General features: G+C 45.1%; 2 protein-coding genes across 7 annotated transcripts in view; both read left to right on the top strand.

Moving 5' to 3' along the window:
- LOC138663237 (oocyte zinc finger protein XlCOF6-like) overlaps positions 1-12,439 on the top strand; it is a 29,293-nt gene extending 16,854 nt beyond the window's left edge. For both annotated transcript variants that reach the window (XM_069749403.1, XM_069749402.1), the window contains one exon: positions 10,303-12,439. In XM_069749403.1, coding sequence (XP_069605504.1) covers positions 10,303-11,408 — 1,106 coding nt within the window. In that variant the 3' untranslated portion in view covers positions 11,409-12,439. The remainder of the gene's footprint in view (positions 1-10,302) is intronic.
- Positions 1-25,585, top strand: part of LOC138663234 (oocyte zinc finger protein XlCOF22-like) — a 233,026-nt gene that overhangs the window by 146,489 nt on the left and 60,952 nt on the right. For 2 of the 5 annotated variants that reach the window (XM_069749396.1, XM_069749394.1), the window contains exon 1: positions 15,572-15,866. The exons of 1 other annotated variant lie outside the window; for it this stretch is intronic. The gene's annotated coding sequence lies outside the window, so the exon portion shown is untranslated. Of the gene's footprint in view, positions 1-15,571; positions 15,867-23,471; positions 23,536-25,585 lie in introns of those variants that run through there. 2 more of the 5 variants (XM_069749397.1, XM_069749395.1) reach the window with 2 other exon arrangements.

The raw sequence follows: 25,585 nt of genomic DNA, 5'->3' as shown, positions 1-25,585 counted from the left end.
CTCCCAGAATCTTGTAGATACTCTACTTAAAAGTAGGAAAGCCTCCACGACTAACATTTATGTTAGGGTATGGAGGAAGTTCCTATCAAGTTCAGGAGCACAGATCGATCAAAAACCTGATATTGCTCAAATCCTAGAGTTTTTACAGAAGGGCCTAGAGTTAGGCTTAGCCACCAGCACCCTTAGAGTTCAGGTTTCAGCTCTAGGGGCACTATATAATTCCAACATAGCCAATAATCACTGGATAACAAGGTTTTTCAAAGCGGTCACCAGATCCAGGCCGGTTATTAAACCGAGAATAGTTCCATGGGACCTAAATCTTGTGCTCTCGGCTCTAACACAAGCTCCGTTCGAGCCCATTGACTCTGTCCCGATCAAGATCCTGTCGGTCAAAACAGCCCTCTTAGTTGCCCTTACATCGGCAAGAAGGGTTAGTGATCTTCAGGCATTATCCAGGCAGCGTCCGTATATGCAATTTTTGGAAGATAGAGTGGTGATGAGACCTGACCCTCTTTATCTTCCAAAGGTTGCCTCAAAATTTCATAGATCCCAGGAGGTGATCCTACCTTCATTTTGTCCTAATCCCTCTAACAATAAGGAGCAGAGATTTCATTGTTTGGACGTACGTAGGTGCCTTCTCAAATACATTTCAGTAACAGACACCTGGAAAAAAGACCACGCTTTATTTTTATCCTACCAGGGGGTTAGGAAGGGACTTAAAGTATCAAAAAATACCCTAGCCAGATGGATTAGGGAGGCGATATCTCTTGCTTATACCGCAGGTGGCGTGGAAATCCCAGAAGGTATAAAGGCTCACTCTACTCGTGCGGTGGCCACATCCTGGGCTGAGAGAGCAGAAGTATCGATTGAGGACATCTGTAAGGCGGCCACATGGTCTTCTCCATCCACCTTTCTTAGACACTATAGATTAGATCTAGGTGGCTCCTCCGACCTCACGTTTGGGAGAAGGGTGCTGGAAGCTATTATCCCTCCCTAGTCACCTTTTCACTTCTCTGAAAGTCTCTCGTTGTGCTGTCATGGCGACTGAATAAATACGTACGCTACTCACCTGGTAGCAGTGTTTTTTCAGGAGCCATGACAGCACCCTTATATTCCCTACCCTCTTTGTTTATGGGTTTAACACTTCCTTTAGAGAAATTCCTAAGTTTATTCACTGGGTGAATTGTACCATATATTAATATTGTTTATGTGCTACTAACCTAGAAGGTCCTTTCATACTCTGTAAACCAACTGGCGGGGGAGTGAGGTGCCGCCCTTTTATGTCTGAGGTTTCCTGTCCCTGAAGGGCGGATCCCCTCTCTCGTTGTGCTGTCATGGCTCCTGAAAAACACTGCTACCAGGTGAGTAGCGTACGTATTTTTATTTAAACATTCCAAAAATTCCTGTGAAACACCTGAAGGGTTAATAAACTTCTTGAATGTGGTTTTGAGAACCTTGAGGGGTGCAGTTTTTAGAATGGTGTCACACTTGGGTATTTTCTATCAAATAGACCCCTCAAAATGACTTCAAATGAGATGTGGTCCCTAAAAAAAAAAATGGTGTTGTAAAAATGAGAAATTGCTGGTCAACTTTTAACCCTTATAACTCCCTAACAAAAAAAAATTTTGGTTCCAAAATTGTGCTGATGTAAAGTAGACATGTGGGAAATGTTACTCATTAAGTATTTTGTGTGATATATCTCTGTGATTTAATTGCATAAAAATTAAAATTTGGAAAATTGCGAAATTTTCAAAATTTTCGCCATATTTCCGTTTTTTTCACAAATAAACGCAGGTAACATCAAAGAAATGTTACCACTATCATGAAGTACAATATGTCACGAGAAAACAATGTCAGAATCACCGGGATCCGTTGAAGCGTTCCAGAGTTATAACCTCATAAAGGGACAGTGGTCAGAATTGTAAAAATTGGCTTGGTCCATAATGTGCAAACCACCCTTGGGGGTAAAGGGGTTAATGTGAAGATATTTGAAAAAGTCTCTTATTAATTCTGTATTTATTTTAAATGGAGACTGAACATTAGCTTTCATCAAGCTCACCAGTCGAGTTATTCCTCTTTCTATCCAATCATCTAGCTTACGGAATGGGATGGCATACTGCAGTGTTTCCGGCGGAACATTATCCAATCTAAAGGGGACCAGTTTATATCCTATATTTTTATTCCTCCAGACGTTTATTCCAGCTACAATTGTAGGGGAAGTATTGGGAGAGAAATTCCTAGATAATCTTGGGTGCCATAAGAAGTGGGACATTTTCTCATGTTCTACTATACTGGATTCTAGAAGTGTCGTCATTTCACCAGCGCCTTGGTCTTGGTCTAACAGAAGCCTGGTAGTACCTTTGTATATTAAGGCAAACAAGAAGCAATGAGCGCACTACTATATTCCATGAAGATCAATTCTAGCCGGGGTGCAAAAAGTGGCCAATGCCATATGATACGAAAAAAAAAGGAAAAGGGCAGCCACTATACATATGCACACCACGGATATATAAAAAATGACAATAACCCAAGTATATAAACAGGAAATTTATTAGCAAACCACACAAAAATCTTAAAACATAATTAAAAACAAATGCACATGGAAAAACCTGGTCTGTATACAAATATTACATATAGTATATAATGAACATTTATAAGCCCGCACACATGTATATATAATTGGAAAACGGACCCTCTGGCTCATGGGACTGGAAACAAAAACCTGCAAGATCCTAAACACCTGTGAGCCGCACAAATCCTCGGTATAGGACAATACACACAGGGAAGGCGAAAAATACCCTAACAGTAGTATCTAAATATAAACCACCTGGGCACCATCGGTGGACAAATATGGAGAAAACTCCACAAATACAGATAGGGCATAAGCAAGGTTTAAAGCATGGCCAGAATAGTTGCCCATAATAGAACCAAGAGCTGTAACATTACCCACAGAGAGTAAAAGGGAACAACATCCCCGTGTGCAGGCCAACAGGAACCAAGTGACGCGACCCCACGCGTATCGCCCTCCAAATAGGGTCTCGTCAGGGGTAGTTATGGCTTGAAGGCTAAATCCTGCATATATAGCTACAGTGTAACCGACCTGATAGAGATCCGGTGAGCGTAATTCTAGCCAGGGGGCGGAAGTAGGGCACATAATCCACTGCACCTGTGTGGAAGTGTGAGCCTTGACAAAGTCCGTCCCCCAGCTCCAAGAGCAGGAGAGCTGGCAAGCGTGAGTGCGCACGCGCAAACCGGCCGCACCGCTTAAAGAAAAATGCCCTGCAAGCAGTGAGGCGATCGGCTTGCATTGCGCATGCGCGGTCTTAATAAGCCAGAAGCCACCATGCTCTCCATAGCAAAGACATGCTGGGAAGCATCAGCACGCTAATGATAATGGCCTGTTGTGCCAAAATAAATGAAAGCAATATGGGCAGTAATGCACTAGGAACAGAAGTGCACACGCGGAATCATGCGACAGAAAAGGCATGATAAAAAAGGGAAATAGACCCTAGGCATATACCCCATACCAAATAAAAGCCCACCATCAATGAGCCCTAAAGAAGAAGCCCCAAAGGGGACTCAAATGTTCAAATGGGAGAGCGAAGGATAATAGTCCATGACCCTCCCATGTATCTCTGCGCAATGTAGAAATATGGCGACCCCCATCACATGCAGCTTTTGGGGAGTATGGCGGTCTTAGTAAATTAGTAGAAGGAAAAATGAAGATAGAAAAGACATGGCACAGGAAGATAGTAAAGGCGAGCCAGACACAGACCACCTGCATAAACATGCATACCACATTCAACCCCCGGGGGCATCATATCACACCCATCATACATCATTAATGAGGATAGTAATGGTAATGTTTAGAGAACGGAAGGACCAGCATAGATCCCCATGCAATAATGACTTTATTAGATCACAGGAAATCACAAATACAAAGAAAAATGAAAAAATAAAAAAATGAAAATATTTATAATGTTTAGATTTTTTTATTTTTCTTTATATTTGTGATTTCCTGTTATCTAAAAATGCCTATGCAGCGTCAATAGTAAAAAAAAATCTGTTAAAAATAATAATAAAAAAAAAAAAACCTGTTATACTCACCCTCCGTTGTCCGAGGATGCGCCTGGCCTTCCGCCAGCTTCCGGTCCCAGAGATGCATTGAGAAATTACCCAGAAGACTTGGCGAGACCGCTAAGTCTTCTGGGTAATTTCGCAATGCATCCTGGGACCGGAAGCTGGCGGCCTCCGCGCGCCCATCGCCACAGCGCCGTTGGATCCGAGGGGGTGAGTATGTAACTATTTTTTATTTTAATTATTTTTTTTTTTTTAACAGGGATATGTGCCCACACTGCTAAATACTGCGTGGGCTGCGTTGGCTACATGGCTGCTATATACTACGTGGGCAGTACTATATGCTACATGGCTGCTATATACTACGTGGGCAGTACTATATACTACATGGCTGCTATATACTACGTGGGCAGTACTATATACTACATGGGCAGTACTATATACTACATGGCTGCTATATACTACGTGGGCAGTACTATATACTACATGGCTGCTATATACTACGTGGGCAGTACTATATACTACATGGCTGCTATATACTACGTGGGCAGTACTATATACTACATGGCTGCTATATACTACGTGGGCAGTACTATATACTACATGGCTGCTATATACTACGTGGGCAGTACTATATACTACATGGGCAGTACTATATACTACATGGCTGCTGTATACTACTTAGCCTGTGTTAGATACTGCGTGGGCTGCATTATATACAACGCATCGGGTATTCTACAATATGTATGTATGTATATAGCAGCCACATACTATATCGCACAGGCCACGTACTATTTGTATGCTATATACTACGTGGCCTGTGCTCTATAGTATGTGGCTGCTATATACATACATATTCTAGAATACCCGATGCATTAGAAACGGGCCACCATCTAGTTTACAATGATGGTCCAGCCATCTTCAGGGGGTAGGGGATAGATGGAGATAGTGAATGGGCTACAGACACACACACACCCACACACACACACAGTGACTTTGATTAGTGCAGTGATATGCCGCTCTGAACAAATGTGTTTTGAGCGAGCGCCTAAAACTATGCAAGTTGTGGATGGTCCTAATATTATGGGGTAGAGCATTCCAGAGGATTGGCGCAGCGCGGGAGAAGTCTTGGAGTTGGGAGTGGGAGGTACGGATTAGTGCAGAGGTTAGTTGAAAGTCATTTGCAGAGCGCAGCGGTCGGCTAGGCCGATAGACCGAAATGAGGGAAGAGATGTATGGGGGTGACGCACTGTGAAGAGCTTTGTGGGTGAGAACAAGTACTTTGAATTGTATCCTGTAATGAATGGGCAGCCAGTGTAACGACTGGCGAAGAGCGGATGCATCTGAGTAACGATTTGCCAGATGGACGACCCTGGCTGCCGCATTAAGGATAGACTGGAGAGGGGAAAGTCGAGTGAGGGGGAGGCCAATTAATAGAGCATTGCAGTAGTCCAGGCGGGAGTGTATTAGGGCGACAGTGAGGGTTTTTGTTGTCTCCATTGTGAGAAAAGGGCGGATTCTAGAGATGTTCTTTAGGTGTAAGCGACACGAGCGGGCAAGAGATTGTATGTGGGAGGTGAAGGAGAGATCGGAGTCAAACATAACACCCAGACAGCGTTCTTGCTGCCGGAGTGTTATTATGGTGCCCCCCGGGAGGGAAATGTCAGATTTAGGGAGGTTCGTAGAAGGCGGGAGCAGAAGAAGTTCAGTTTTGGAGAGGTTGAGTTTCAGATAGAGAGCGGACATGATGTTGGAGACTGCAGACAGACAGTCAGTGGCGTTCTGTAGTACAGCGGGGGTAAGGTCAGGGGATGACGTGTATAGTTGTGTGTCATCAGCATAAAGATGGTACTGAAAGCCAAATCTGCTGATGGTCTGTCCAATTGGGGCTGTGTAGAGGGAGAAGAGAAGGGGGCCAAGGACTGAGCCCTGAGGTACCCCAACAGTGAGAGGAAGAGGAGATGAAGTGGAGCCAGAGAACAGAACACTGAAGGAGCGGTCAGAAAGGTAGGAGGAGAACCAGGAGAGAGCAGTGTCCTTAATGCCTAGTGACTGGAGCCTAGAGAGTAGGAGAGAGTGGTCAACAGTGTCGAAAGCTGCAGAAAGGTCAAGGAGAATGAGCAGAGAGTGGTCGCCGTTACATTTTGTTGTCAGAAGGTCATTGGTCACCTTGATGAGTGCAGTTTCTGTCGAATGTAGGGGGCAGAAACCGGACTGTGAAGGGTCTAGGAGGGAATGACTGGAGAGGTAACGGGTAAGGCGGGAGTAGATCAGGCGCTCCAAAGGTACCTTCACACATAACGATATTGTTAACGATATCGTTGCTTTTTGTGACGTAGCAACGATATCGTTAAGGAAATCGTTATGTGTGACAGCGACCAACGATCAGGCCCCTGCTGGGAGATCGTTGGTCGCTGAACAAAGTCCAGAACTTTATTTCGTCGCTGGATCTCCCGTGGACATCGATGGATCGGCGTGTGCGACACCGATCCAGCAATGTCTTCATTGGTAACCAGGGTAAACATCGGGTAACTAAGCGCAGGGCCGCGCTTAGTAACCCGATGTTTACCCTGGTTACCAGCGTAAAAGTAAAAAAAAAAAAACACTACATACTTACCTACCGCTGTCTGTCCCCGGCGCTGTGCTCTGCACTCCTCCTGTACTGGCTGTGAGCGTCGGTCAGCCGGAAAGCAGAGCGGTGACGTCACCGCTCTGCTTTCCGGCCGCTGTGCTCACAGCCAGTACAGGAGGAGTGCAGAGAACCACAGCGCCGGGGACAGACAGCGGTAGGTAAGTATGTAGTGTTTGTTTTTTTTTACTTTTACGCTGGTAACCAGGGTAAACATCGGGTTACTAAGCGCGGCCCTGCGCTTAGTAACCCGATGTTTACCCTGGTTACCCGGGGACTTCGGGATCGTTGGTCACTGGAGAACTGTCTGTGTGACAGCTCTCCAGCGACCAAACAGCGACGCTGCAGCGATCCGGATCGTTGTCGGTATCGCTGCAGCGTCGCTTAATGTGAAGGGGCCTCAAGAGTTTTGAGATAAAGCGGAGATTGGAGACCGCTCTGTAGTTGTTTGTGCAGGATAGGTCGAGGGTATGTTTTTTTAGTAATAGAGTAATGATAGTGTTTGAAGGAGGAGGGGAAAATGCCAGAGGAGAGGGAGAGATTAAAAATTGTAGTTAGGTGAGTTGTCACGACTGGAGAGGGAGACTGGAGGAGGTGTGAGGAAATGGGGTCGGTGGTGTATGTAGTCGGACGAGAAGAGGAGAGGAGCTTGGAGACTTCTTCTGTGATGGGATCGAATGTGGAGAGTGAGCCAGGGGAGATGCAGGGAGGGATGGGAGTCATTGCACTTGTCTGGGAGCGGATTTCCTGACGGATATTGTCTATTTTCTCTATAAAGTGGGAAGCCAGGTCATCAGCACAAATGTCTGTGATAGGGTCTTGTGCTTTTGGCCTGAGGAGGGAGTGAAAGGTGTTAAAACGTTTCTTGGGGTTGTTGGATAGTGAGGAGATCAGGGTGGTGTTGTAGGACTGTTTGGCGAGGTGAAGGGCAGAGTTATAGGTCCTTAACATAAATTTGAAGTGTATGAAGTCTTCTGGTGTGTGAGTTTTCCTCCATAAGCGTTCAGCACTCCTAGAGCATCACTGGAGAAATCGGGTTTGCGATGTGAGCCAAGGCTGTTTCACCCTGTGTTTGGAGGTTCTGAGGGTGAGGGGAGCTACTTGGTCAAAGGTGCTTCTAAGAGTGTCATTGTAGTGATGTACAGCCAGATCAGGGCATGAAAAAGAAGAGATTGGGGACAATGATGAGTGTAAGGAGTCTGATTGTGTATGAGGGTTAATGGCATGTAAATTTCTGAGTGTGTCGTAGGTAGGAGATTGCTGGGGTGGGCGAGGAATTGTGAGTGTGAAGGATAGAATGTTGTGGTCAGAGAGGGGAAGCGGTGAGTTATCTAGGTGGGAGATTGAACAGAGCCGGACAAAGACCAGGTCCAGGGTGTTACCGTCTTTGTGTGTTTCAGAGGTTGAGAGCTGTGAGAGGCCTAGAGAAGTGGTTAGTGATAGAAGCTGGGATGCAGATGTGGAAGTGGGGCTGTTTATGGGGAGGTTGAAGTCTCCTAGGATAAGGGTTGGGAGTTCTGAGGACATGAAGTGCGGCAGCCAGGCTGAGAAGTGGTCCAGGAAGTGGGTGGGTGAGCCTGGGGGCTGGTATATGACCGCTACTCTGAGGGAGAGGGGACGAAAGAGCCTGATGGTGTGGACCTCAAAAGAAGGGAATGAGACTGATGGAACTGGGGGTATAACCTGGAACGTGCATTGTGGGGACAAGAGTATGCCGACTCCACCACCAGGTCTGTTTGTGGGTCTCGGGGAATGGGAGAATTGTAGGCCACCATGGGAAATGGCAGCAGGGGAGACAGTGTCAGAATCCTGGATCCAGGTTTCAGTGAGGGCCAACAGATTTAGAGAGTTGTTCACAAAGTAGTTGTGCAGGAAAGGATGCTTGTTACATACAGAACGTAGATTCCAAAGGGCACAATTGAAAAAGAGAGATGAGGGAGTGCAAGTAATATTAATAAGGTTAGTATGGTTTTGATATGAGGTAGGGTAGCGGTTGAGGTTGGGGGATGGGGGACTGGGGTTGGGGAGATGTCCCCCGAAATCAGTAGGAGTAAGAAGATAAAAAGTAGTTTTTGGAAGTGTATGAAGTTTTTTTGTGCAGTGTGTTTGGGCACAATGGGCTGAGGTTTTTCAGGAAGGTGAGAAGTGCATGGGAGCTGTACATGGGAGAGGGAAGGAGAGAGGAGCTGATATATAGGAGTCGTGATGGAGGGGGGATTGGGCGGTGAATGTGGATTGCAAGGGAACACAGGAGGATAGGAATAAAGCACATGGATAAAAGGGAGAACAGAGTGTGGGTTACCTGACTAACTGCCATGGAATAACTGCTGTATCACGACGCTTATCTTCGTGACGCTTTGCTTCTGTGATGTGTGCACCCCCACATGCGTGCACCCCTAAGGATGGTTCTAAATTTATAGTCCAGACTGCTGGGTCAGCAGAGATGGATTGTGGGGCCAGGGTGGGGATAATTTGGCAGCTGGGGACAGCACACCAGGGGGTAGTTAAATGATCAAACATATTGTGGCTGGCAACATGCTATAACACCTTCCACCTGATAGTATCTAGAGAGGCCACAGTCATGGATATACATCAAAACAGTGAGTAAATCGTACAATGCAACCAATGAATTATACCAATCATTAAGCAGGCACATTAAAATATGTTGCTAGATAGTAGAGTGGCAGATGACAGACAGCAAGCAGAGGGAGTTTATACCATTAGAGTCTATTGCAGCAGATGAGACAGCTATCAGAGGTAGGAAATAAATCTCAATATCAAACTCTGCGACAACTTCAACGTATGTGCTGGAACCAATATAGGCACGTTCCGGAAATAATATAGTATCTTAGGAAGCAACATCATTTTTACCACTGAAATTCTTCCAATCCATGATATTGGAAAGGGAAGGGACTGTAAGAAGGATTTTGGTTTTACAGAAATCATTGGTGGGAGGAGTAGCAGGGAGCTCTGTAGCTGTGTATCCCGAACAATGGAAAATCATATTTTCCTGACCAGTAATGACTATTTTGACTCCACCGTCAGTTTCTGGAAATCAGCACACAGTGGATGTTTTATAGTAAAAATTACTAATATGCCATTTTTTTTTACCCAACACAGTGCCCGCATAGTGCTGCAGAAGACACACAGACCGTAAATTAAGTGGGTTCTTCTCACTATAGTAATGGCAAGTACATGGATCCTAAATGCTGCTTGGGCACACTGCAAGGCTCGGAAGTGAGGGGGGAGATTTGAGTTTACTAGAATGGATTTCACTAGATTGTTTTATGGAAGTCATGTTGCTTTTCAAGAGCCTTTGAGCCGCTAATAATGTGGACCTGAATGGGGTTTGTTTTTTTGTGTGAGATGAGTAGAGTTTTCATTGGTACTATTTTCACCTACATAACATTGTTTGGTAACTTTTTATTCCATTATTTCCATTAATTTCTATTAGACTGTGAACTGTTATTGTCTTGGTGAATAATTCAATATTTTTATATAACTTGCCATTTCTACAGCTAGTTTAAGTAGAAATGTTCAAAAATATAAAATTCAAGGATATTTTATTCAAAAATAATTGGATTTATTCTTGGCAGATGACTGGACAAGGAGATCAGGTGGACAGCTGACATCTTTAATTTTTAAATCGGATGTTCTTGAGATCCCACAGGATACAACTGAAGTGACTGCCATTACTCCAGATATACCATCATACCTTCACAGCAAAGAACTATCATCTGATCCTTTGAGACAGGTCCTGTCTTCTGATTCATTAGCGACTACTAAGGAAAATCAAAGTCACAAAATAAGCATTAGAAAACAAAGTGCTCTGAAAGCAAAGAAGCCATTTTCGCTTTCAGAATATGGAAATAGTTTTCCCTTTGAAAAGTCTTTTCCTAAACATCAAAAAATTCACCTAGCAGATAATAGATTTTCTTGTTCCAAGTGTGGGAAATGTTTTAACCAGAAATCAGATCTTGTAACTCATCAGAGAAGTCACACAGGTGAGAAGCCATTTTCATGTTCAGAATGTGGGAAATGTTTTTCATGGAAATCACACCTTGTTACACATCAGATAACTCACACAGGGGAGAAGCCTTTTTCCTGTTCTGAATGTGGGAAATGTTTTAACCTGAAGTCAAATTTTATTAAGCACCGGAGAATTCACACAGGAGAAAAGCCTTTTTTCTGTTCAGAATGTGGGAAATTTTTTAACATGAAATCAACTTTGGTTATGCACCAGAGAACCCACACTGGAGAGAAACCTTTTTCATGTTCAGAATGTGGAAAGTTTTTTGCACATAAATCAAGTTTTGTTAACCACCATAGAACTCACACAGGGGAGAAGCCTTTTTCCTGTTCAGAATGTGAAAAATGTTTTAAACAAAAATTTCATCTTGTTATACACCAAAGAACTCACACAGGAGAGAAGCCTTTTACATGTTCAGAATGTGGGAAATGTTTTAACCACAAATCAGATTTTGTTAAGCACCAGAGAACCCACACAGGCGAGAAGCCTTTTCCCTGTTTAGAATGTGGGAAATCTTTTACACAGAAATCAAATTTTGCTAAGCACCAGAGAACTCACACAGAAGAGAAGCCATTTTCATGTTTAGAATGTAGAAAATGTTTTGTGAAGAAATCATCTCTTCTTAGTCACCAGAGAAGTCACACAGGAGCAAAGCCTTTTTCATGTTCTTAATGTGGGAAATGTTTTACATGGAAATCAACTCTTAAAGATCAGAGAAGTCACAAAGGGAGAAGCCTTTTTTATGTTCAGAATGTTGGAAATGTTTTAACCAAAAATTGTATTTCTTAAAGGGATTGTCCCCTCTTTATGTTCGGCCTTGTTAAAATAAAACACTCATACTCACCGACCATGCCGTCGCTGTTCCATTGGTGTCGGCACTCTCATTCTCAGGGCTCATGTGAGATTATGTCACGTTAACCCTGCTTCCAATCAGTGCTGGCTTCATTGTCCATGCCTTTGGACAGATTGAATATCAAGAGGAAGCCAGGGCTGCTCTTTGACTTCCTCTTAATGTTCGACTTGTTTGAAACTGGGGACAGTGACAACAGCACTGATTGAGCACAGGGATCACATAACTTAAGAACCTCACCTGAGCCGAAGGAACGCAAGTGCCAACAACGTTGGATCGGCACCAGCATGAGAGGTTTGTATAATTGTTCTTATTTTTTACAGGACTAAGTTTGAGGAATGAGAAGGGGTTGTCCAAGTAGAGGTCAAACACTTCAAACATGAACAATTCCACACACGGAAAACCCATTACCATACTGTGAAAAATGAATTCATGGAAAATCGTGTTTTGTTGACCGTCAAAAATAACTCCGGTGAGGAGAAACTATATATGTGAGTCACAAATTGTGCAAAACAGATAACATACAGTAGTATAATTAAATGAGATGGGGAAATTACTTTAGAACTTATGTTTTTTTGAATATAAGATGACACTTCTGAAGAAACGTGCACAAATGGACAGTGACTTTTTTTTTCTTATCTACATGCAAAAAGGAGATCACTCTCGCATAATGGTAGTTCTGCTTAACTTCACCTGTCTTACATATGGCATTATTTCTGGGCTGTATTATGCATAAATATGTGATTCTTCAGAATTTGTGTTAGTCTATGCCTGATGAAGGGACCTGAGTAGTCTTGAAAGCTTGCAATTTGTTACCATCTTTTCAGTTAGCCAATAAAAGGTTTCAACCACTGAGGATTCTCAATTCTAAATATTTTTCTACTTTTAACAAGAAAATTCTTGTAAAAAAGTGAGTGTGTCTTATAGACTAGGCAACTTCCTGTGACGGTGTATCACTGAAACAGTGTCCTTCCTGATCACTAAGAGAACTGATCTCTCTTCTTCAGCTCCACACTTATCTAATTGGTAGACAACGAAAAAAGGATGATCAAAAGGCCATATGTGAATAAAAAATACAAAGTTTATTTATGAAACATCATAAAAGCATATATCCATGGTGTATACATAGAGGGACAAAAACACCCATAGCATACTATCACCCATATTACGCACAACCACAGGATATGTATGGCAACAAGAGTAATAACAAGAATTTAATACAAAGAATACCCTAAAAGGGTGACCAATAATGTATAATTGCAAACTGCCCAAAATAATGCCCATAGGGAGGCCTCACTATTCTGCGTGCAATAAATACCTGCAGTGCAAGCCTCCTATACCATATTGCTGCTATCCCGGACACTCACAACTACCCCCACAGTTGGTATCACACTTGGCTAGAAAGCCCCATAATGACTGGCAAATGCCTGGATAATTACCTGCTTCAAACTGTGCGGAGGATGTCGCCAATACCTGCGGTAGCGCGTCCGCCCCTAATCTAATCTAATTGGTGCAGAGCAGGAGAGGAAAGTACCGGGTCCTGCACAGAGGCTGCACGTCCTGAGTGAGCAGCTGAAGGACCTTCCACTCGACTAGCTCAAGGACCTTTCAGATCATATAATCAATCACAGTACCTGGAAGGAACTGCAAAATGGGGTAATATATATACTGTGTATGTAAATGTGCATGTGTAAGAGAGCTATGTGTATTTAAATATGCATATGCAGCAGAGCTGTGTGTATGGAAATGTGTGTTTGTACCACTCGCCAGAAGAAAGCCAAATAACCCTGATCAAAAGTTCATATACCCCATTTTTTTTAATACCGTGTATTGCCCCCTCTAACATCAATGACAACTTGTAGTCTTTTGTGGTAGTTGTGGATGAGGTATTAAAAATAATAAGCAATTACAAAAATGATTTTTTCCGTTAGACTCCTAGATCTTGAACCCATGGCCTCAACATTACTGACAGGTACTTTCAGCTGCTGAGCCACAAGCCCTGGTGAAGGTGCTGGCAGAATTCTGTGTACTTGATCTATATTCCAGGCTCTGACTAAAGGCAGACTATACTGATAGAAATACACTGCTGTGTACAATGGATGTTTCTGTGTCCTAGAGGAGAATAAGAGATTTTTTCATCCTATAAAATTACTAAAAAATAATAATGAAAAACTGATAATTAAAAAATAATGTAATTTTTAATGGTTTTTTTTAACCCCTTCATGACCGTGGGAGTTTTCGTTTTTCCGTGTTCGTTTTTCACTCCCCTCCTTCCCAGAGCCATAACTTTTTTATTTTTCCGTCAATTTGGCCATGTGAGGGCTTATTTTTTGCGGGACGAGATGTACTTTTGAACGACATCATTGGTTTTACCATGTCGTGTACTAGAAAACGGGGAAAAAAATTCCAAGTGCGGTGAAATTGCAAAAAAAGTGCAATCCCACACTTGTTTTTTGCTTGGCTTTTTTGCTAGGTTCACTAAATGCTAAAACTGACCTGCCATTATGATTCTCCAGGTCATTACGAGTTCATATATAAAATAAACCCGGCACTCAACTTATGGTGAATCTCTTGGGATTTATTAACAAGAGAGAAGATAAACGTTTCGGCCAATATTGGCCTTCCTCAGTAACTATGTACAAAATAACAAAGAAAACAATATGAGTTAACATCACTCAAAAAAAGGAAAACAAAGTATGTACACAAACAAAAAGATACGGTCCTGTGAGGAGTATTATTATTATTATTATTATTATTATTTATTGTTATAGCGCCATTTATTCCATGGCGCTTTACATGTGAGGAGGGGTATACATAATAAAAACAAGTACAATAATCTTAAACGATACAAGTCATAACTGGTACAGGAGGAGTGAGGACCCTGCTCGCGAAGGCTCACAATCTACAAGGGATGGGTGAGAATACAGTAGGTGAGGATAGAGCTGGTCATGCAGCGGTTTGGTAGATCGGTGGTTATTATACTATAACACGGAGTTCAAAAGTCACAACACAATAGGCTATGCACAAGACAAAACAATGGTCAGCATCTAGCAGGGAACAAGGAAATGGTATAACATAATAATGAAAATCCCAATGCACTGCTAAGTGCCATATGGGAACAAAGAAAATGTACAAGTGGGAAACAGTTCCGACAGCGGGGCTACCCTAACTCAGTCCTACAGAACACAAACCATACACCCTCTACTAATAGGGCTGGTGGGTCTAATAGGATTCCTTTTGTACACACCTATCATCCTTATGCCTATATATTCCACAGAACTATCCGTAGACATTGGCATCTATTACAGGAGGCACATCCTAAAGTCCCTGAGTTTCGCACACCTTTCCTTCCCTGCTTCAAGAGAGCACCTAACATCAGGGACAAACTAGTTAAAGCAGACGTTGCCCCTCCCAACACCGTCCCACGGCAATCATTTCTACAGAATCCAAAATTTGGCACATTCCCCTGTCTCCATTGCAATCAATGCAGCAATGTTATCAGGGGTGATTCATTCCATCATCCACACTCAGGCAAACGTTTCAATATAAGGGGATACTACACATGCAACACAGCTTTTGTAGTTTATCTGATTAAATGCCCCTGTGGCCTGATGTACATTGGTGAGACGACACAGCCAGCTAAAGACCGAATATCTAAGCACAAATCCACAGTACGTTGCAAGAACCTTCTTCTCCCCATACCTGAACATTTTATTGCACATAATCATAACGTTTCTCAATTGAGATTTCAGATAATTGAGCATGTACCACAACCACGGAGGGGTGGTGACCGCGTTCAAAAATTAAAACAACGTGAGGCATATTGGATCCACACAGGGGTCTCAACAGAGAATATGATCTGTTATCCTTCCTATAAGAGTACTCTGTATAGTATGCCTTATTACTTCAATCTAGGTTTATTGTTCTGTGTAATATGCTTTCTGTGGTATATACCCTATTCTAACTGTACGTCTCCTTTTCAGAATCGCCGCTTCTGACCTTCAGCCACCTAGGATCCACTATATCATGCACGGTCTCTCCTTTTACCACTTGGACCAGCTCTGCTTTTGACACTATCCCTCTGAGCCACCGTACCCCTGTGGGACGCATGATGAGGTCACGCCCAGCTTTTCTCCTCTCTCTATGTGTAGTCTCACACATTCAGCCTCGGACTTAAGCCACGCCCACTTCCTGTTATATTCACTGCGCGCCGCTCATCCAGGCAGACAAGCGGTGGACACCGCGTCGCATGGACTAATCTGTTCCACAGCTCCTCTCAGGTTTGTTATCCTCCCACCTTTAGCTCTCACCACCATCATTTACAGTGCTATTACCTATCATGCGCTCCCCATACAGGCCACCCACGCTATTCCAGACCCTGTTTTGGTCGGACCCTGTGAGCCTGCTTCTATCTACTTCCTGGTAGGACAATTATACTCCACTACTATGATCTCCTACATTTGGGGCTTTATTTATACCTCTGCCATATATTTACTAATACCATTTTCACCACTCCCATAGAACTCACAGCTCTGGCAGAATTTCACTGCCTCACCTTTCACCGCTCCTATTGGCAGTACGGTATGTTCCTCTGTTTCCCACTTGTACATTCTCTTTGTTCCCATATGGCACTTAGCAGTGCATTGGGATTTTCATTATTATGTTATACCATTTCCTTGTTCCCTGCTAGATGCTGACCATTGTTTTGTCTTGTGCATAGCCTATTGTGTTGTGACTTTTGAACTCCGTGTTATAGTATAATATATACTCCTCACAGGACCGTATCTTTTTGTTTGTGTACATACTTTGTTTACCTTTTTTTTGAGTGATGTTAACTCATATTGTTTTCTTTGTTATTTTGTACATAGTTACTGAGGAAGGCCAACATTGGCCGAAACGTTTATCTTCTCTCTTGTTAATAAATCCCAAGAGATTCACCATAAGTTGAGTGCCGGGTTTATTTTATATTGATATATGGTGTGGGATCCTACCCAGGCACCTTCACAGGGTAGTGCTTACGGTTCTTTTTCCCATTACGAGTTCATAGACATCTAACATGACTAGGTTATTTTTTACCTAAGTGGTGAAAAAAAATTCCAAACTTTGCTAAAAAAAATAAATAAATTGCGCCATTTTCCGATACTCGTAGCGTCTCCATTTTTCATGATCTGGGGTCGGTTGAGGGCTTATTTTTTGCGTTCCGAGCTGGCGTTTTTAATGATTCCAATTCGGTGCAGATACGTGCTTTTGATTGCCCATTATTGCATTTTAATGCAATGTCACAGCGACCAAAAAAACAGAATTCTGGCGTTTCGATTTTTTTTTTTTCTCGTTACGCCGTTTAGCGAACAGGTTAATGCTTTTTTTTTTTATTGATAAATCGGGCGATTGCGAGCGCGGCGATACCAAATGTGTAGATTTGATTTGTTTTTTTATTTATTGTGATTGGGGGGAAAGGGGGATGATTTAAACTTATTTATATATTTTTTTTTCACATTTTTTTTTTTACTTTTTTTTTATAACTTTTGCCATGCTTCAATAGCCTCCATGGGAGGCTAGAAGCAGGCACAACGCGATCGCCTCTGCTACATAGCAGCGATCTGCTGTTGGCTGCTATGTAGTAGAAAATCAGGTGTGCTGTGAGCGCCGACCACAGGGTGGCGCTCACAGCCACCGGCGATCAGTAACCATAGAGGTCTCAATGACCTCTATGGTTACTACGGAGAAGCATCGCCGACCTCCGATCATGTGACGGGGGTCGGCGATGACGTCATTTCCGGCCGCCCGGCCGGATGTGGTAGTTAAATGCCGCTGTCTGCGTTTGACAGCGGCATTTAACTAGTTAATAGCGGCGGGTGAATCGCGATTTCACCCGCCGCTATTGCGGGCACATGTCAGCTGTTCAAAACAGCTGACATGTCCCGGCTTTGATGCGGGCTCACCGCCGGAGCCCTGCATCAAAGCAGGGGAGCTGACATCGGATGTACTATACCGTCCGATGTCAGTTAGGGGTTAAATAATAAGCATCACAAATCAGTAAATAATACGGACTTGTCTGTGTCAATTGTAATTGTAATGATCCGCACAACACAGCGATCAGATTATTTACAGGAATCTGTAAATTACGGGAAAACAAAGGTGTACTTGATATTTTTCTCTATTAAACCCATAAAATACTGTAATAAAACTGTAATGCTCAGACTGTGTTCACACGTTAAGTAAATGCCGAGTTCTTTCTTCTGCTTTTTTTCTGCAGGAGTCTGCACCAGATGACGCAGTGACAGTCTCCTCTGATTATTCCTGTTTGCTGCATTTCTTTTATGCGTTTTCCCCATATTTGATGCGTTTTTGGGGCAGATATTTAGCCGCGTTTAACACTTTTTTAATAGTACAGAAAAGCTTTGATTCTGCGCTTAAAAATGCAACGGCGTTTTTTCTCTTCATACATTTTCTTTCTTTCTTACGTTTTTGTAAGAAGAAGCTTAAAGAGAAAAAACGCATCAAACCCCAGAGTTCAGCAGCGTCTTCAGACCACAGAGAGCGGAGATTTCATGGAATCACGTCCACTCTGCTGTGAAATTTAGATCACATGTAGAGTAAATGCTGCGGATTTTCTGCTGCTTTTTTTTTTTTTTTTAATAAAAATTCTGCTGTTTAACTGTCCAAGCAAAGAGGATGAGATTCCATGAGAACTGCGCCGCTATTAGGGTATGTGCACACGTCAGGAATTCTTGCAGAAAATTCCTGAAGAAAACCGGACGTTTTCTGCAAGAAATCCGCATGCGTTTTTTTTGCGTTTTTCTCACGTTTTTCACAAAATTAATGAACATGGTGTTTTTTTACGCGGAAGAAAACGTATCACGTGCACAAAAATTGTGGAATGCATTCTAATTGATGGGATGCATATGTATGCATTTTTTTATGCGTTTTTATATCGAAAAAAATCGATAAAAATGTAACATGTGCACACAGCCTTAGGATCCAGCACTCAGTATCTCACATTACGTAACAGTCAGTATTTCTCTATATTCTTGTGTCTCCTCCTGTTACAGCTGTTCTTCCTTCCCCTTTTCTTTCCTTGCCTTTCCCGTTCCTTTTCTTCCCCTCCGGCCTCTTAAATGTTTTATATAAGGTCTTATACCTGTACTGTAACCCCTTCCCCTGCCTATCCTGTTCAGACCAATCTTTTTCATTTTCCTTCTATCGCTTTCATTTTTCCTCATTTTCCTTAATAAACCATATTTCCCTCCCCCTTCTCATCCTTAACCCATTCCACCCTGTATTTTGCCTACGTCTTTCATCCCTTTATATTTCCCTTTTTTGCTGTTATTTGGTTCTTGTCTGTGTCTATATTATGGTGTATTTATAATCCGTCTCCTCCTTTTTCTTTACCCAATTTATGTAAGAAATCCTTATAAACTACTATAACATACAAGGCGACCCAAGGACGCGACTGATCTGTGCGGTTTTGGGGCTTTTTTTCTCGTCTTCAAATAAAAACGCAGCTAAAAAACTGCAGAAACTTTATTTATTGCAGAATCAAAGCTTTTCTGTACTATAAAAAGTGCATTAAAAAAGCGGTTTCACATCTGCACCAAAAACGCATGAATGAAGGAACAAACAATAATCCCCAGGTCCCACGTGCTGGACCAGAGACCCCTGAATCCCCCCGCTCCTCTCTAGTCCCAACTGTCCCGGATACAGCGGACAGTCCCAGATTTGGGTCTACACCCTGCAGTCTCAGGTGTCTGCTGAATTTCCCTCTACCAGTGCCCCTCTGACAACTCCTCCTGGCAGGGCAGAAAAAAATGGTAAATGGGTGTGGATTGGGGTGTGGCCAAAATTTGCTCCTATGTGTGCCGCATGATCTGTGCTTCAAAATTTGGGACATGTGCACAATTACTTGGTGTAACACTGGTGGATGTGGACCCACTGAGCAACGGGCCAGGCTTACTCTGGAGGGGTGTAACTAGGTGTCCCCAGGTCTTCACTACAGCTACTAGTGGAGAGGACAGGCTGGACAGCCGGAAGACACCAGATACTACTCCAGGGTAGTCCCCAGGACTACAGCAGCTGATCGGGGGTCAGAGACACAAGTGTGAGGTACAACAGGAGAAATGAACTGCCTAGGAACTAACATTCAGCAGAGCGGTAGGTGAAGCTGTGTAATATAGGACCTGCCGGCACGGGATAGGCTGGGGAACCTAATCTCTGAAGGACACAGCAGGGTTATATTCCTGTAGGGACTGGCCAATCCCCCCTAAGGCCAAATATAAGCAACATGCTGAGAAGCCGTGTGGTGACAATAGTGAGTAGGGAGGCGCTGAGAGGGAAGGTGAGGTACCGCCGTGACACCTGGTTAGGAGCCCACTCAGATGTTTCCCCCTGAGCTGAACCCCTCGTTGCGCCTTAGAACAAATGTAATATTATCTTCATAAAAAGCGTCTGACTGGAGCACCTTGGGCCCACCAGAGAAAATCATTCTTGGGGCCCACTATGTAGCTACATAGAAATAAATTCAAGACCATCAATTGTGTAGTAAAATACGCTAATATCAGGGCATAATTTAAGGTAGTACACATCTTAATTATGTAGCAGGGGTTGGGGTAGCCCCCTCATAGAATATAATGTAGCCTCCCACAGAATATAATGCAGCTCCCTCATAGAATATAATGTAGCCTCCCTCATGGAATATAATGCAACCCCCTCATAAGGTATAATGCAGCCCCCCCATAGAATATAATGTAGCTCCCTCATATGGCATAATGCAGCCCCTCCACGGAATATAATGTAGCCCTTCAGAGTATAATGCAACCCCCTCATAAGGCAGCCACCCATAGAATATACTGTAGCCCCTTCATAGGGCATAATGCAGCTCCCCTCATAGTATGATGTAGCCACCTGAGAGAATAATGCAGCCCCACATATAATATAACGCAGCCCCTCCACAGAATATAATGTAGCCCCCTCAGAGTATAATGCCAACCCCCCATAAGGCAGCCCCCCACAGAATATACTGTAGCCCCTCATAGGGCATAATGCAGCTCCCCTCATATAGTATGATGTAGCCCACTCATAGGGTATAATGCAGCCCCTTCCACCATCATCATTGTACTCCCCCTTCACCATTGAACTCATTACCACCTCCATAATTGCCTCCTCCCCCACCACCATTGTCCTTTCCACGACTACCATCTTTGTCCTTTACACCACAACCATCATTGCTTTCTTCCCCACCACCATCATCGCCTCCCCCACCACCACCATCATTGCCTCCAGCACCATCATCATTGCCCCCACCATCATCATTGCCTCCAGCACCATCATCATTGCCTCCAGCACCATCATCATTGCCCCACCACCATCATCATTGCCTCCAGCACCATCATCATTGCCCCCACCACCATCATTGCCTCCAGCATCATCATCATTGCCTCCAGCACCATCATTATTGCCCCCACCACCATCATTATTGCCTCCAGCACCATCATTATTGCCTCCAGCACCATCATTATTGCCTCCAGCACCATCATCATTGCCCCCACCACCATCATCATTGCCCCCAGCACCAACATTGCCTCCTTCCACACACACAGCTGCACACACGGAGGCGGACACACACGCAGGCAGGCAGAGACGCACACACAGCCGCACACACACACAGCCGCACACACTCACCTCTCCGCGTTCCCAGCAGCCGCAGCACATCCCGGCAACTTTCTCTCTGAAACAGTCGCGCTAAATCATGACGTCATCCAGCCATGCTGAGTCAGACAGAAAGTGCCGGGCAGGAAGGAGGACAGCATGGATCCTTCAGCTCCGCTCTGGTCCCAAGCTGCAGGGATCGCAATCAAGGATCACCGCCCTTTAGGGGCCCACCTCTGTGGCCCCCCATTCAGCAGCAGCAGCTGGCAGTGTTAAGTTAGCCTCAGCCTGCGGCTAACGCTGCCTGCCATTAAAGTGAAATGGTATTCACGCCTCTCCACGTCCATGGGGGCGTGGGGAAGCGTGAATATTAATTTCTCTTTAGCAGCGGGGACAGGCTCCTGTCCATCTGCTGCTCTCTGGCACCAGGAGGGCCCCCTTTGACTCAGGGACCCCATAGCAGCTGGGTGTGCCGTTATTAGCGACACTCCACTGGCTGGGGGGCCCCTGGAGCAGTGGGGGCCCTAGGCAGCTGCTGGCCAATATGCCAGCAGGTGTCAGTGCCTGGGCCCACCAGAGAATCCTCCAGTTCTCCGGGGTGCCAGTCCGACCCTGTTCACAACCAAGTGGTAAAGAAATCAGTGACATCGGTGGGATGAAAAATGCCCATTACAGCCTGAGATGACTTCCCTGGTGGGTACAGTGTCCCAAATGGGGTAACTTTAGGGGTTGTGTGTCTTCACACTTTGTAATTGGCCCCCACAAGTGAGGACTGCCAAATTACTGCTCCAAAAGCAAAACAGTGACTCTCCCCATTGGAGCCCGGCCGTGTGCAGTTTCTGACCTCAGGTTTGGGAGAAATTTCCGTATAAATTGTGGCTCCATTTTACTCTGTGAAATTGAAAAATTTAGATCTAAAACATTTTAGTGGAAAAAAATAATTTTTCCATGACCCAGAAATATAAAGATCTATGATGTAATGGTGGGAAAAAACGCCCCCCACACCCAGATGATTCCCTGAGGACTGTCGATCTGAAATGGGGTCACTTTGGGGGTGGGGGGGTCACTGTTCTGGCAGCTGCACATTATTCCAGACAAATGTACAATCAAAAAACCAAACAGTGATTCTTCCCTCCGAAGCCGCAGAAACGAGATATCCAGCCACATTTGGGGGGGTCGCCTCATTCTCCAGGAATTGCTTAATAAATTGTGCAGCGTCTTATAAGATATTCCTGCCCACAGCGCCCCCATCCAGCGAGTGTCTGAGAAAGGTCATTACACCGAAACGTCACCATGTTCACGTGTTATATACGGTCCGCTCCGTACACCTCGTACACACGGCTCTGCTCCGTACACACACGGCTCTGCTCCGTACACACACGGCTCTGCTCCGTACACCTCGTACACACACTGCTCCGCTCCGTACACCTCGTACACACACTGCTCCGCTCCGTACACCTCGTACACACACTGCTCCGTACACCTCGTACACACACTGCTCCGCTCCGTACACCTCGTACACACACGGCTCCGCTCCGTACACCTCGTACACACACTGCTCCGCTCCGTACACCTGGTACACACACTGCTCCGCTCCGTACACCTGGTACACACACGGCTCCGCTCCGTACACCTGGTACACACACGGCTCCGCTCCGTACACCTCGTACACACACTGCTCCGCTCCGTACACCTCGTACACACACTGCTCCGCTCCGTACACCTCGTACACACACTGCTCCGCTCCGTACACCTCGTACACACACTGCTCCGCTCCGTACACCTCGTACACACACTGCTCCGCTCCGTACACCTCGTACACACACTGCTCCGCTCCGTACACCTCGTACACACACGGCTCCGCTCCGTACACCTCGTACACACACTGCTCCGCTCCGTACACCTCGTACACACACTGCTCCGCTCCGTACACCTCGTACACACACGGCTCCGCTCCGTACACCTCATACACACTGCTCCGCTCCGTACACCTCGTACACACACGGCTCCGCTCCGTACACCTCGTACACACGGCTCCGCTCCGTACACCTCGTACACACGGCTCTGCTCCGTACACCTCGTACACACACGGCTCTGCTACATCCACACTGTAAACCCCTCCTGACCCCACACATAAACTTCCCCTCATTCAGCTCCATGACAACCAGCACAGCAGAGTCCTGCATACACTGAGGCCCCTGATCATGTGACCCCTGACTCCTCCCCTCCTGTGACCTCATCACAGGTCCTGTGCGCACAGTGCAGCCATTCAGCTCGTCTGCTGGAGTTGCCCTTTAAGATCAGGTAACGTTTGGCAGAAGTCTCCTGCAGTAAGTACAATTCCCCCAAGTGACTGGATCCTGCAGATCTCTGGAGGGGCGGCTCTCGGGCCTCGGTCACTTTCTTGTGCCCCACGGTACATTAACCCCAATTACCTTCCAAGTCTGTGATACTTTCTCTTTCCTGAGCCCTCAGTGATGTTACAGACGGGAGTTTCCGGAGCGCTGGATTCAGGGCAGTCCTAGTGTGACTGAGCCGTGCGCCTCCATCTATAGTTCTGTTGTGTTCGGTGGTGGAGCCGCTCTTTCCTCTGCATTGTTCGCAGTGAAATAATCTTCTCCATTGTCAGGATGGACGCTCAGATGACGTCTAGTTGGTTGTGTGACGCAGGTCTCCTGGCAGTGTGCTGTGGGCGCACGCTCCGGCCTATCACAGGAGCAGCACCTGCACGTCTGCAAACATCCTCAGCCAATAGCCGGGAGACGGATGTGTCAGAGGCTGCAGACCGTTGCACTGCATCTGTCTGCAGAAGGTCTCAGTAGTTTGCTTTGTAGATGAGTGGCCACCTCCCCGATGCTAATGGCCACACCAGGACCTGAATGTGATATACTTGCTGCTGGCAAGTGCGGGTGACATCTTCTATTTGCACTTCCCTGTTGAGGCTCGGAGCTGCAGCAGTCGCCTAGTGTCCTCTGTGGAGTTTGAAGGATGACGGTGTTTCTCTCTGCGTCTACTCAAACTAAGTTTCTTCTTGTTTTTTATATCCTAGCTGTCTTTAGCAGTACTGGAGTGACTAGCGCTATCCTGTCCTTCCCGTTGCAGCGATTATCACATTGCTTAACAGCACAGATCCATTCAGTCCCAACATCCAACACAAGAGACGCTCTCACAAATCACTTAACCATCTGCTCACTCTTTCGATCCTCCTTCTCCTAGTCGCTGGAGACATATCTCCAAACCCCGGCCCCCCATGTTATAGCCAGTCAAACCTCCCAATTGCTACACCCAGAAACCCCTCTAACCTTATTAATATTCCCTGCATGCCTGCTGTCTCTTTCAATTGTGCCCTTTGGAATTCTCGCTCTGTGTGTAATAAACTCTCCTTCATTCATGACTTCTTCCTTTCTAATTCTCTTAATCTCCTGGCTCTTACTGAAACCTGGATCCAGCAGTCAGACACCACCGCTGCTGCTGCTCTTTCATATGGTGGACTACACTTTTCTCATACCCCAAGATCAGACAACAGAGCAGGTGGAGGCGTTGGTCTGCTCCTTTCACCCAAATGTACTTTCCAAGTTATCCCCCAAGTACCCTCACTTGTCTTCCCTTCCTTTGAGGTCCATGTGGTCAGACTCTACGTCCCCTTCTCCATGCGAGTGGCGGTGGTGTATCGTCCTCCCGGCCCCTCTCATCAGTTCCTGGATCACTTTGCCACCTGGCTTCCACACTTTCTCTCCTGTGACACCCCCACCCTTATCATGGGTGATTTCAACATCCCCATTGCCTCTCCCCTCTCCCCATCTGCTTCTCACCTTTTATCTCTATCCTCCTCTTTTGGCCTCTCGCAGCATACTAACTCTCCAACACATGAAGATGGAAACTCCCTTGACTTGGTCTTCTCCAGACTTTGCTCAGTGGATGACTTCACAAACTCCCCTCTCCCGCTCTCTGACCACAACCTTCTTTCATTCTCTATCAAGAACTGCCATCCCGCTCAGGTCACCCCCACTTTCCACACCTATAGAAACATACAGGCCATTAACACCCAGAAACTTATGATGAACTTGCAGTCCTCATTGGCCCCTATTTCCTCCATCTCATGTCCTGATTCTGCATTGAAGCATTACAATGAAACCCTGCAAAGTGCTCTGGATGAAGCTGCTCCTCCTATACATAAAACAACTCGGCACAGACGGCAACAACCGTGGCACACGCTGCAAACACGTTTCCTGCAGCGGTGCTCCAGGTGCGCAGAACGTCTGTGGAGAAAATCTAATCTACCCGAAGATTTCATCCATTATAAGTTCATGCTAAAGACATACAATTCTGCCCTTCACCTCTCCAAACAAACCTA

This window comes from Ranitomeya imitator, chromosome 2 (genome assembly GCF_032444005.1).
Source record: "Ranitomeya imitator isolate aRanImi1 chromosome 2, aRanImi1.pri, whole genome shotgun sequence".
Lineage (NCBI taxonomy): Eukaryota > Metazoa > Chordata > Amphibia > Anura > Dendrobatidae > Ranitomeya > Ranitomeya imitator.
The sequence above is the reverse complement of the archived record's forward strand: the minus strand, read 5'-3'. Positions and strand labels throughout refer to the sequence as shown.